The following is a 12,675-nucleotide window of genomic DNA, read 5'->3' on the forward strand; positions in this document are numbered from 1 at the left end:
TTGAAAACAATTTTGTGGGTCTTACGCAAATCTCTTTGGATTTCACACCATTAAACAAAAATCACACGTACAAATCTCATTGAGATAAACCCTTGTCTACCTTGGGCTTCTGCTGAGATAACTGAATGACAGTGCCCTGAAGTTTAATAAAGCCCTATTGTTTGAGAAGATCTAGGAGGCACATCCTTATACTCTAGAGCTTCTTTGTTTTCTTTTCTTTTTTTTTTTTTTGGTTTAAAAAAGTTATTTTATTTTATTTTTCCTTTGTTTTCTGACTGAAGTATATTCTTGGTACCACCTTTGATCTTTCTGAGGTCTTCACAAGGAATTTTATAGTCACACCCTGGGCTTCATCTTTCAACCACTCTTTCCTGATAGTGCCCTTCTTTGCTCAGAAACCATTTCTTAGTTTTAGCATCATTTGCCATGTGGGGAGTTCCCAGAGTCAGCCAAACCCAACCCTCCAGACTACTAAATTGCCCAAGTTCAGGGCTCCTCAGGGCCATCCTGATTTCAGACGAGCTGAATATAAACTCAGAGATTCCCACAGGTTTGGTATTTTGCTAGAACTAGTCACAGAAATTAGGAAAGGACTATACTTATGATTACAGTTATATTATAGCAAAAGAATATTGTAGCCAAAGGAAGAGACGCATATGAGGGAATCTGGGACTGGAGGTCCCAAATACATAGCTTCCATGTCCCCAGGGACATGTTACTCTCCTGACATTGATGTGTGGCAACTTGTGTATGGAGTATTGCCACTCCAGGAAGCTCACCCACGCTTTTATTGAGTTTTTTATTGAGTCCAGAGTTTTTATTGAGGTTTCATTATGTAGACATGATGGATTGAGTTATGGATTGCCCATGTAGTTGAATTCAATCACCATCTTTTCCTCCCCCCAACACACACACACTTTCCTTGGATGACAGGCTGATTGCTCCTGGCCCAAAGCTTCAACCCTTTCATCACACGGTTGGCCTGTGTCCGGCATGGCCAGCCGCCATCCTGAGTCATCTTGTTCGCATAAACTATCAGGCATGGTCCAAGGGGCCCACCATGAGCAGCGAAGACATACCTATTACTCCAAGCGTTTTTTTGTGTTTTTTTTAAGATTTATTTTTTTTTTTATTGGGGAATGGGAACAGGACTTTATTGGGGAACAGTGTGTACTTTCAGGACTTTTCCAAGTCAAGTTGTTGTCCTTTCAATCTTAGTTGTAGAGGGCGCAGCTCAGCTCCGGATCCATTTGCCATTAGTTGCAGGGGGCGCACCCACCATCCCTTGCCGGAGTCGAACTGGCAACCTTGTGGTTGAGAGCCTCGCGCTCCAACCATCTGTCCACCCGGGAGCTGAGCGGCAGCTCATTGACTTCATTCTAGTTGCAGAGGGCGCAGCTCGCTGGCCCATGTGGGAATGAAACCGGCAGCCCCGTTGCCCAGAGCTTGCGCTCTAACCAACAGAGCCACCCAACCACCTCTACTCCAAGCGTTTTGATGTTACCTCCCAGGAGCCAGGACAAAGGCCGAAGCTTTGGGGGTGAAGTTAACTCTTCAGTATACAGACAGGTTGAGAATTTTCAAGACCTTCAAGTCCTAGTTCCTCATGTTTAATATTTCTTCATTTAGCTTCTCTCTCCTCTTGCCTTTTACTCCAAGAAATCACGCAACTTCTTCAACACTCTAGCTGGAAGTCTTAGCTAGATCACCCAGTTCACTAGCTACATTTTATCCTTTCCACACAACTGCAGGTGGCAGTGTTGCTAAACTTTCAGCCACTACACATCTCAAGTCCCTTTTCCTACAGTTTCCAATAACCTGTTCCTTACTTCCCCTGAAGCCCGCACTGGCAGGCTCTTCTCGGTTTCGATTTTGACTCATAGTTTGTTCAAGGCAATTGAGGCTTTCTCCACCAGGCTCTTCAAAGTCCTTCTAGCCCCTGGCCACTTCCCAGCGCCAAAGTCACTCCCACATTTTAGGCTTTTGTTACAGCACCCCATTCTTGATATCAGAATCTTATTTGTTATTCATTTCTAGATAACAAAGTATCTGAACACGTAGAGGGTTGAAACAACAATCATGCATTTACCTCACATCATTTCTGAGCGACAGGGTCTGGGAGCCACTTAACTGGGTGGCTTTTTCTCTGGGTCTCTCATGAAGTTGCAGTCAAGACATCATCCGGGGTTGCAGTCACCTGAAGGCTTGACTGGGACTAGCGGATTCACGTCCAAGACCACTCACTTGGCTGTTGGCAAAAGGTCTCTGTTTCTTGCTCTGTGGGCCTCTCCATAAGGCTGCTCCATGACATGGCTTTCCCCAGAGCAAGTGATCTGAGAGAGAGAGAGCGCAACAAAAACAAAAGCCACAGTGTCTTTACAACCTGATGTTGGAAGACACATGTTATCATCTTCTCGGTATCCTATTGCTACCAGGTCAGCCCTAGTCCCTGTAGCAGGGGACTGTGCTGGGGCGTGGCTACCAAGAGGTGAGGATGCTTGGAGGCCATCCTGGCAACTGGCTACCGGAGTCCTTAGACTCACCTTACAGATGAAACAACTGAAGCTCAGACTCTCGACCTCAGGCACACAACCCGACCGTGGTGGAGCTGGGACGCTTGCCCAGGCCCACCGTAGGCCAAGGCTCATGCTCTTACCTCCCTCCTGCCTCCGCAGGACGTCGATGCCCTGGATTTGGAGATGCTGGCCCCTTACATCTCCATGGATGATGACTTCCAGCTCAACTCCAGCGAGCACCTACCCAGGGCCTACCACAGACCTCCAGGGGCTGTCCCCCGGCCCCGCGCTCGGAGCTTCCACGGCCTGTCGCCCCCAACCCCTGAGCCCTCCCTGCTGCCCCGCTGGGGGAGTGACCCCCGGCTGAGCTGCTCCAGTCCTTCCCGAGGGGACCCCTCAGCATCCTCCCACATGGCTGGGGCTCGGAAAAGGTGAGCCACAGTAGCAGGGGGACATCAAGGGAGTGTTAAGAGGGCCCCTGACCCCGTCTTGCTCCTGCCTCCTACTCCAGCCTCATCCTTCATCATTTCTCCTACCCTGACCTCTGCCCCAGCTGGGCCCTCAGTGTCGCCTACACATGCCATGCTCATTCCAATCTCTGTGCCTTTGCCTAGACTGTGCCCTCCGCTGTTCTCATTATTTATCCAAATCCCACCAGTCAAACAGGGCCGTCTCCTTTGGAACATATTTATAGCTGGCCTAGTGACAATTTTTGTCATAGTCAAGAGGACATTGCCACAATGTCATAGAAACTGTCTAGAGCTAAGTTTCTTTATACCTTTGAAAATCTGTTGCAAGCTATGGACCCTTTCCCAAGAAATTTTACACACACATAGAGACACACATTTTGCACATAATTTCAGAGGGTTCATGTCCCCCTTCCAAAGATGTTAGATTGTTAATTCTTAAGCTTTTGCTTTCCAAGTTGCGAGCATGTGTCCATTTAGTCTCCAGAGTGGTCTCTTTACTATCTTTATGAGGCTATTATGGATACATTTCAGTATTCCCCAAGGCTCCCAGCTTGGCACTGGATATACAACAGGTGCCTACTAAAGACTTATTAAATAAGGGAGGGAAGCAATTAGCGAATATTGTAGGTAGATCAAGAGATGATAGATAGAAAGCAAGTTGGTGGGTGAGTGGACGGATGGATAGATGGATGAATGCAAAGATGAATGGATAGGTTAATGGATGGATGGAAGGGAAGATGGATGAATGGATGGGAAGATGCATTGGTGAGTGGGTGGGTGGGTGGGTGGGTGGGTGGGTGGGTGGATGGATGGATGGATGGATGGATTAGTGAGTGTATGAGTAGATAAATAGGGAAAGTGAATGAACGCTTATTAACCTGCACACACTGGTGCCCACACCTACCCACATTTGCTGTGTTCTGAGATTCTTGCCTGTTTTCCTCCAGGACCCTGGCCCAGAGCTCAGAGGACGAGGACGAGGGGGTGGAGCTGCTGGGAGTGAGACCCCCCAAACGGTCCCCAAGCCCAGAACCCAAAAACTTCGTACTGACTCCCCTCAGCCTGGTACGTGTGGGGATTCATGGGGTTGTCTGGCCCTCAGAACCCAGTAGGCTTAAGACTACTGTTTTATGGATGGGAAAACCTGAGAGGACAGGGTATGGGTGAAGGTCAAATGGAAGGTCAGGAATCCAGCGGAGGCTAGGACCTTCATCTGCTTGCTTAGGTAATGGGTATGAAAGGGATCTGCACATGTATGTAAGTTGATAGGAAGTGCTAAGTAGAAAATTAAGCAGGGGAAGGGGAGAAATGATAAGGGGTAGTACCTGCAGGACTCTTCTGCTCCTGTGGGCCCCCCTCCCAAACCTAGAACAGGTCTCAGCCTTGGATGATTGATGCAGCATTGAGTACAGACACAAGAGTCAGATAAACTTGGGCTCAAGTCCCAGGTCTGTCACCTTGTCACCCTGAGACGTTGGGCAGGTGATGTCATCACTCTGAGCCTCAGTTTGCTCATCTGGAAAGTGGGACGGTTACATCTCGCAGGACTGCCATGAGAAGCAGATGAAGTCAGGCCCTTAGCGGATCCTCGGCAGGTTGTTGATAAATGGTGGCATAAAAACTAAAGGAGCGTCCCTTCTGCCCCAGACTCCCTGCCTCCAGTCTCACCCCTGCTGTCAGTTCTGCACAACAGCAACCAGAATGGCCTTTCTAAAAGCCAGCTTAGGCCATGTGACTTCCACAAGGTCCCTCCAGGGCCTCCCATGGTTCCCCATCGCTCACAGAAGAGCTCTCTGGCTCCTCACCCAACAGGGCTGTTTGAACATGAGGGGTGTGATTTCTCATATTGGCAGCTTAAATTTATGAGTGCCTACTATGTGCTAGACACTGACTGCACCAAATACCTCGCCTCATTAAAGTATTCAATTCCCACCACCATTCTTGAAATATCATCATCATCCTCACTCACATTTCCACGAGAGGTTAGGCGGCTGTCTCAGTTGGACTCTGGGCAGGAAACAGCACGTTCACATGTGGTGTTGAGGAGAATTTAATAACAGGACCGTTGGCAAAAGTGTGGGCAGCATATAAGGCATCAACAAGGGCTGTTACAGCACCCTGGGGCTCACAATGTGGGGAGCTGGCACCATCCGTAGCCTGAAGGTACAGGGCAGGGATGGTCACTGGACCTTGGAGAGAGGAGGGTCCAGCTTATAAGAGCCGGAACCTTCTGTGGAGGGACACGGCCATCAGGAAGCTGACCCATCAGGAAGCAGCTAGAGGATCAAACACCCCTCTACGTCCTCCTCCTGCCCTCTGGCATCTGTCATTACATGAACCCAACAGGAACACACAGAGCAAGTGGGCACATTAATGGAGCCACACGCACAGGTCAGCCTGCTGGGGCACAGAAGGAGGGGAGAACAAAGCTCCGGAGGCACATGCGTGGGCTGTGTGGGACAGTGCCTTACCCAAAGTCTCACAGCCCATAAGCAGCATTGAACCCCACGGTGCCCTTAACCGCACCACCCTGCCTCAGATATTGAGGACGAGGATGATGGTGGTGGTGGTGGTGGTGGTGGTGGCAGCTTTGTCTCTGTCCTGCAGAGTTTCCTTCTGACAGGAGGACCAGCCCCAGGGAGCCAGCAGGATCCCAGCACCCACCTCCTGGCACTGAATGAGCCCCTGGGTGAGTAGCAACCTGGGTATACAGAGGCCCTGGGTCCCCCTCTCCCCTAGGAGGTGCGCCGGGTGGTTGAGAGAGGGGTGGGGCAATCCTGAGGTGGTGGAAGGCTGTCAGAGCCCGGATATGACGTTGGAGGAAATGAGCAGCCCCTCCCACCTCTCAGGGGTACTGCGGTGTGGGCAAGGGAGACCCTGGGGGAGGCAGGGGCTTGCCAAAGCTGCCCATTGGGATGGAGCCTAAGTCTCCTGGAGCCGTCTGGTGACACTTTGGGGCTGAGTCCCGCCTTGGTCATTCCCAGCTGTGTGGCTTTGGGAAATAGTTTCTGCTTCTGGAGCCTCAGTATCCCCTTCTGTGCACTAGAGCCTATTATAATAGTTCTTACCTAGAGGACAGGAAGAGCTTAGCAAGCAAGACCTGTTTGGTCATAAATGTTCCAGAAACGCCTGCCCCGGTGCAGTGCTGCTTCCACAGCCCCTCCACAGAGTGTGACAAGCTGCCTCTTCTTTATGTTCTTGTGTTATCATCGTCTTGCAGCACAACTCTCAGCAGCTCCCCTTGAAACCTCCCGGCATCAGCCAGAGGGGTCTTTCCAATGCATGGATCCGCCCTCTGCTCAGAGCCCTTCCGTGGCTCCCTAGTACCCATCAGGGAAAGATCAAATTCCTCACCTGGGACTCGAGCCTCTGGGTCTGGCCGCTGCCTCATCTCAGAGTCTGCTCCACGTCCTGTTTCAGCCAGTCACTGCCTTTTGATTCCTTCTGTCCTGCAAACATGTAACCAATATTGATGGAACACACAATAAATGCCAGACATTGTCCTAGGAGCTGGAGGCACAACTGTGAATAAAACACATAGAAATCCCTGCCCTTGTAGAGCTGACATTCTAGTGAGGGAGGCCGTTGAGAACAAAGAAACAAATACAACGACGAGTGTAAGAGATGAAGAGAAGTGCTACTGGGGGAAATAATACGTGCAAAGGAAAAGGGAATTCTGGGGTGGGGAGATTTTAAGTATGATGCGGTGTGGTATCATTGAGATGGTGACATTTGAGCAAAGACCTCAAGGAGGTGAGGGAGTGAGTCATGACAATTTCTGGGGGGGAAGAGCAGTTCAGGCAGAGGGAACAGTGAATGCAAAGGTTCTGGAGTGGGAGTGTGTGTCTTATTTGGGGAGAAACAAGGCCTGTGTAGGTGAAGCAGAGAGAAGAGGGGAGAGGGATGAAGGGCAGATTGCATAGGGCCTCTGTAGGGCATTGCAATGACTTCAAGTCATCTTGCTTGAAGAGACTGCCTCAGGGCCCTTGCACATGCTGATCCCTCTGCCTGGAATGCTTTTCCCTCTGTTCTTTGCCTAACTACTCTATCCTCTAGATCTCTGCTCAGATATTACTCCTTCCTATTTACATAGGTGTTTGTGTCATTATTTGATTATTGGCTGTCTTCTCCCCGCGGGCATGAGCCCTGTGAAGCAGGGGCCAGGCCTGTCTTGGTCACTGCTGTACTGTACTGGTGTGGAGGATGGGCAATAACTGGGCCCAGAGCAGGTCCTCAGTGCATATTTGTAAATGAAGAGCTAACGTGTATCTAGCAATCACTCTGCCAAGCTTTGTGCTAAATTTATGTACATGACCTAATTGACGCCCGTCATTGGAAGGTCAGCCCCACAAGGGCAGGGAGTTTCATCCCTCCTGTTCACTGCTGTATCCCCAGTGCCTGGCATGCAGTAGGTGCTCAATAAATATGTTTTGAATGAGTAAACTCTCACAAAAGCGGTAGGTATAAATCTCTCTGTTTTCCAGGTAACAACAGCACTACTTATTGTTCAAAGCACTTTACATGGATTCACTCATTTACTCCTCACAACAGTCCTGGGAGGGAGGCAGTTATTAGCCCATTTTACAAATGAGGTAACCGAAGCACAGAGAGGTGAAGTCACCTGCCCCAGATCACACAGCAAGTAAATAGCAGAGCCTGGTTTCAAACTCAGGTAGAGTCTGGCTCCACGCTTCTTAATTACTGACCTAAACATCGTGGACACCTGAGGTTCACAGAGCAAAACTTGCCCAAGATTTCACTGCTGTTTGTATCCAAATGTGCCTGCCTCACCACCCATAGTTTTAACTGTCAGGAGGGCCGACGGGTTAGGGGGATAATTCCCCACTGGTTTACCTTCTATCTTCTCCCACAGGCATGGGCCCCTCACTGCTCTGTCTCTACCCGGATGAAGACACCACCCAACCCAAGAGCCACTTCCAGCCAGCGACAGGCTTGGCCCAGGCCAACTGAGCCAAACCCCTTTGCCCATCTCTCTTCTCCTCCCCAGAAAGGACCTCAACCACACTCCAAGCTGGCAGCCAACGCACAGGATGGGGGAGCGGGAGGGGTTCCCGCTCTCCTCTCAGTGGCCCCTGCCCGACTCGGGCCTACCTCAGCCCCCACCCCTCTGCCCATCCCTATCTGGGGCTCTTTGGGGTGGTCTCAGCTCAGTGACCTCTGGGAGGGTGTCCCTGGCCCCCTCCTCCTCCTTCTCTCAGGACTTCCCTTGGGGTTCTTCATGCTGGTTACCTCATCCCTTTTTCCAACTCTCTTGACTTTATTTTGGGTAATTAGGGGTGGGGGAGGTTGGGGTTCAGATCTGTGTTTCTGGGCTCTGAGGAGTATTGATAACCATAATCGCACTTCTTTCCATCCATCTTTCTTTTATTATTTTTATTGCTGTTGTTTTCATGATATGGTTTTAATCGCTATGAATTGCCTGGTGTCCATAAGAATGTGGGACTCCGATCTTCCCCCGCCTCCCCGTCACTCAGGTGTCAATGGGGAGGGGAGCCTCTGGGACAGACCTCCCCCCACAGCGACTTCTGATTGAGCCCTTAGCCTCCCAAGCGGCCACCCAGCTCTGCCTACCCCCTCCACTCCGGAATTCTGCTGCCTCCAGCGTCGCCTGGACTCTGACTTCACTTGTGCATTTCCTGTTTCAGGTGGAGGCTCTAACTTCCTCCGCTTCCAGACAATACAACTTCCAACCTTCTCCAGTTCGAGACCACACAACTTCTCTGGCTCTAGACTGTACAACTTTTGACCTTCCTGGTTCTGGACTGCGCACCCTCCAATGTTCTCTGGTTCTAGACTGCACAACCTGCTACGCGGTCCGGGGTAGACCTCACATCCTCCAAACCCCTCTGATTCCAGATCCCACAATCTTCAGTTCTTTCTCGTTCTGAATCTCACAACTTCCGACTCTATTGTCATACTTCATGGTCTCCAAAATTGTCTGCTTCTAGGCCTCACAATCTCCAACTTCCTCTAGCTCTAGGGCCTCTGACCACCAGAGTCCTCTGGTTCTAGTTCTGACTTCCTCTGGTTCTAGACCTCTCCCTGTAAATCTCTCTGGTTCTAGATGCTACATTCTCCGATTCCTGCTGGTTCCAGATCATACAGCTGATGATTTCCTCTGATTTGGGGCCCCATGACCCCAAGCTTCCTGTTGGTTCTAGTCTTCCCAACCTATAGCACATTTGGTACTGAAGCCAGACTTCCTTCTTTCTAAATCTCATGATTCCCAGCTCGTTCCTTTTTACTTTCTAGATGCAAGACTTGCTTTTCCCATCAAAAAGAAATTGTAAAATGAGTTTTCTGTCTGGATTTTATAACCAGTCCTTCCAGAACCAGACACCGTGCTCCAGTTCTCTTTTGTTCTAGACCTCGTGACCTCTACCACCCACTGGGTCTAGACTACACAAACTCTAGAGTTTGCATCTTCCAGGGCCCTGTGATTCCAGATCAAATGATCTCCCTTTTCTCTGGTTCTAGAACTTGGCCTCAAATGTCTTCCGATCCCAGACCTTATCCTATAAATTCCCTTGGTCCTCGACCTCACAGCCTCCAATTCCCTCTCACTCCAGATACTATGACTCCAAATTACCCAGGGTTTAGAACTCAGCCTTCAAACATCTTCTGAGTATAGACCTGGCCTTACAGATTTCTCTGGTTCTAGACCTTACAACTCCTGACTCAAGGTCTTATGACTGTAAAATCCCTCTGGTTCTAAAACTCAGCCAGGCTTTTTCTAATTCTAGTGCTTACGCTACAGTTTTCTCTGGTGCTAGGCCTCACAGCTGCCACCTGCCTCTGATTTCAGATCCAAATTCTTCTGGTTCTGGAACTCAGCCTCCAAATGCTTCTGATCCTGGAATCTGGACCTCATTCTGTAGATTGCTTTGGTTTTGAACCTTACAGTCTCTGGCTCCGATTCTGGACTCCAACCTTCCAACTCTACTCTGGGCTTCCCACCCCACTCAACTTGCCCCCTTCTTGTCTTAAGTCTTCCCATTCCAGATCCCTACCATCCAGGTTTCTCTGCTCAAGCCTCTCCATTCTCAGTCTCATATCCCTAAAATTTCTCTGTCCTAGAACCCTTTCCAGTCCCCACCTCAGCCCTCCAGATATGCACTTGCCTTTACTTTACCCCAGGTATCTGGGGGACCTGGGGCTCCCTCACTCCTCTGGGGGGTTCACAATCCAGGAGACGTCCCCAGCCGCATAGGCACACGCACAGCCCTACCTGCATATCGCAGAGTGGGAAGAGAGGCTAAGCTTCCTCAGTTCTCTGCCACCATCCATGTGTCCCCAGCCCCCTTTCTTTCTACGATGGTGCTACTCTTGGTTACCCACAGGAAATGGCCTTCCTCTCTCAGCCGAATGCACCCCCTTTTTGGAAGGCACTTCTTACTGTTTTGTCAGGGGAGTTGCCTGTCCAGATTGGTGCTATGGGGGGAGAAGGGTCTCACCCCTCGCTCCCTCAGGGGGTGATCTGGGACCTCAATAAAGAGAACTGTGCTGGGCTCGGAGACAGGAAGGGACTGAGTAGCCACCCTGGCTCTGAAACCTACTAATCTCTATACCACCAACCATAAAGACCTCGCCTTGGTAGGCACCAGAACTCTGTATGTTGACTCATCTGTGGGGATGCTTCAGGAGGTGACGGGCATCCACGTCACTTTGTGATTCTGTGTGTATGTGTGTGACTCTGTGTTCCTATGTGGGTCTATGTAACGTGTCTGGTGATGTCATTCTGTGTATATGTGTGTGTGTGTCTTTATGGCATAATTCTGTGAACCTGTGCTGGGGGCGGGGAGGTTTTAATTCCTTCTACATCAGTGTTAATATCTGGGTGAAATGCCTCTGCCCTGTGTGTTTCTGGTTACTTCGGGTTTCTGTGTTCCTGAATGTGGGAGGTATTATGAATTTTTTTTTGGGGGGTTACCTGTGTGTATCTGTGTGATTTTATGATTTTGCATACATGTATAGGACTGTTTGACACTATAATTCTGTGCACTGATGTCTAAGTGACATGATTCCCTGTACTTCAGTGTGTGTGAGTGGGGGAAGACTAGATGTCCACACATTCATGTGCAGACGGCTGCACCTGTTCTGTCATGTCTCTGTGTATCACCCTCACAACCCCTCTCCTGGGTTCCATGAGACAATCTGTTCAAAGGACAAAAACCACTTTCAAGCCTTGGCATTTGCAGCTCCTCTGCCTTAAAATGCCTTTCTCCCTTCCCTTCTCCTCCCTTGTTTATCTCCTACTCATACTTTAGATTTTAGTTCAAACATCCCCTCCTCCAGGAAGCCTTCCCTGCTTGCTCCAGCTGGTTGAGGTCCTCCCACAGCGTCCTGAGAGTATCCCCTCTCCATCCCCATCACATCTCTAGGTACTCTGTCCCACTCTGAGTATTTATAATGGAGTGGATATAAAAAGTACTTACGCTGTGTCAGGCCCTCTGCTAAACACTTTATTCACGTGATCTTATCAAACTCTCCTCTAATCCTATAAAATAGGCATGATTATTATCTCCATTTTAGGAGGATGAAAGTGAGGTTCAGAGAGGATCATCACTTGCTCAAGGTCACGCAGCAGGGAAGGGCTGAGCTGGACTTGAATGCGGAATTCAGATCCATATGGCAGCTTTCCCACTCACATACCAAAAAAAAAAAAAAAAAAAACTATCCCACAAGGTGGTCTCTGGAGCGTAGACACTAGACCAGGAATTAGGTGGGGCAGGTTCAAGTACTGGCTCTGCCACTTTCTTGTTGTATGACCTTGGGCAAGTAAGTGCATTGACCTCTGCAAATCTGTGTCCTCGTCATCTGTAAAATGCAGACAGTATTAGTACCTTTTGGATAATTGTTAGCTGGGGGGGGGGGGCGGGTGTCAGTCAGACTGCCACAAGGTTTGGGGGATGGACAGCTTGTGTTTCCAGGAGGGGGAGCCAGAGCAGAACCTTAAAGGATTTAGTGCTCCAGTTCGGCATGAGTAGCTGTTGAGGGCTTGGGAAGGGTGGTCTGTTAGGTTGTAGAGTGTGGGGATTGGCGGTAGGGGTGGAATCTGGATATGTTGATGTGAGGCTGGACTATTCCGGGTCTCCCAGGTCATCAGAAAGAGTCTGAATTTTCTCCTAAGGGCATTGAGGAGCTGCCGAGTGAAGGATGAGGGAGAAAGGAGATGGTAGGAGCTTCTGAGCCTTGCTCAGGGCTAGGGGAGCTCGGGCGTCTTCAGTTTATAACTTAGCAACACTGACCATCAAGGTTGGAACTTTATTCTGTTGGTTTGAGAAACCACCCGGTTTTCAGAGAGGGGTAACAGGCCCCAGAAAGGGAAAGATGCGTTCAAGGTCATACAAGTAATTGACAGTAGGGCTAGACGCCCAGCTTTGGTTCCACGTTGGGCTTGGTGCTGCCTCGCAACACAGCCACACTCACCAGCGGCATTTGCAACCGATCCACCAACCCCGAAGACCGCGGGGGAAATCCCACTTTAAGCCCCGAGAAACTTCGGCCTCGGAACGTGGCAACTTGGGGAGCAGGGACCACACCGGGCCATTTTTCCCCACGCGCCCCTCTTCACCTTTCCCATTGGCTCATTCTAAGAAGGGCGACGTCTGGGGGCCCTCTGGTCACCTTGTCCTCCGCGCGCTCAATGGCGAAAGGGTCCTGCGCAG

General features: G+C 50.0%; 1 protein-coding gene and 1 long non-coding RNA gene across 6 annotated transcripts in view; one reads left to right on the forward strand and one right to left on the reverse strand.

Moving 5' to 3' along the window:
* Positions 1–11,177, forward strand: part of HIF3A (hypoxia inducible factor 3 subunit alpha) — a 32,831-nt gene extending 21,654 nt beyond the window's left edge. For 3 of the 5 annotated variants that reach the window (XM_033127547.1, XM_033127546.1, XM_033127544.1), the window contains 4 exons: positions 2,676–2,947; positions 3,934–4,051; positions 5,594–5,675; positions 7,860–11,177. In XM_033127547.1, coding sequence (XP_032983438.1) covers positions 2,676–2,947; positions 3,934–4,051; positions 5,594–5,675; positions 7,860–7,957 — 570 coding nt within the window. In that variant the 3' untranslated portion in view covers positions 7,958–11,177. The remainder of the gene's footprint in view (positions 1–2,675; positions 2,948–3,933; positions 4,052–5,593; positions 5,676–7,859) is intronic. The other 2 variants (XM_033127545.1, XM_033127548.1) reach the window with 2 other exon arrangements.
* Positions 1,395–12,641, reverse strand: LOC117034524 (uncharacterized). The gene is made up of 3 exons (XR_004425103.1): positions 12,437–12,641; positions 6,341–6,435; positions 1,395–2,333 (listed from the first exon to the last, which is right to left on the reverse strand). It is a non-coding gene; the product is annotated as an uncharacterized LOC117034524 (long non-coding RNA).
* Positions 12,642–12,675: the final 34 nt, after the last annotated feature.

The sequence above is a fragment of the Rhinolophus ferrumequinum genome, chromosome 15 (assembly GCF_004115265.2).
Source record: "Rhinolophus ferrumequinum isolate MPI-CBG mRhiFer1 chromosome 15, mRhiFer1_v1.p, whole genome shotgun sequence".
Taxonomy (NCBI): domain Eukaryota; kingdom Metazoa; phylum Chordata; class Mammalia; order Chiroptera; family Rhinolophidae; genus Rhinolophus; species Rhinolophus ferrumequinum.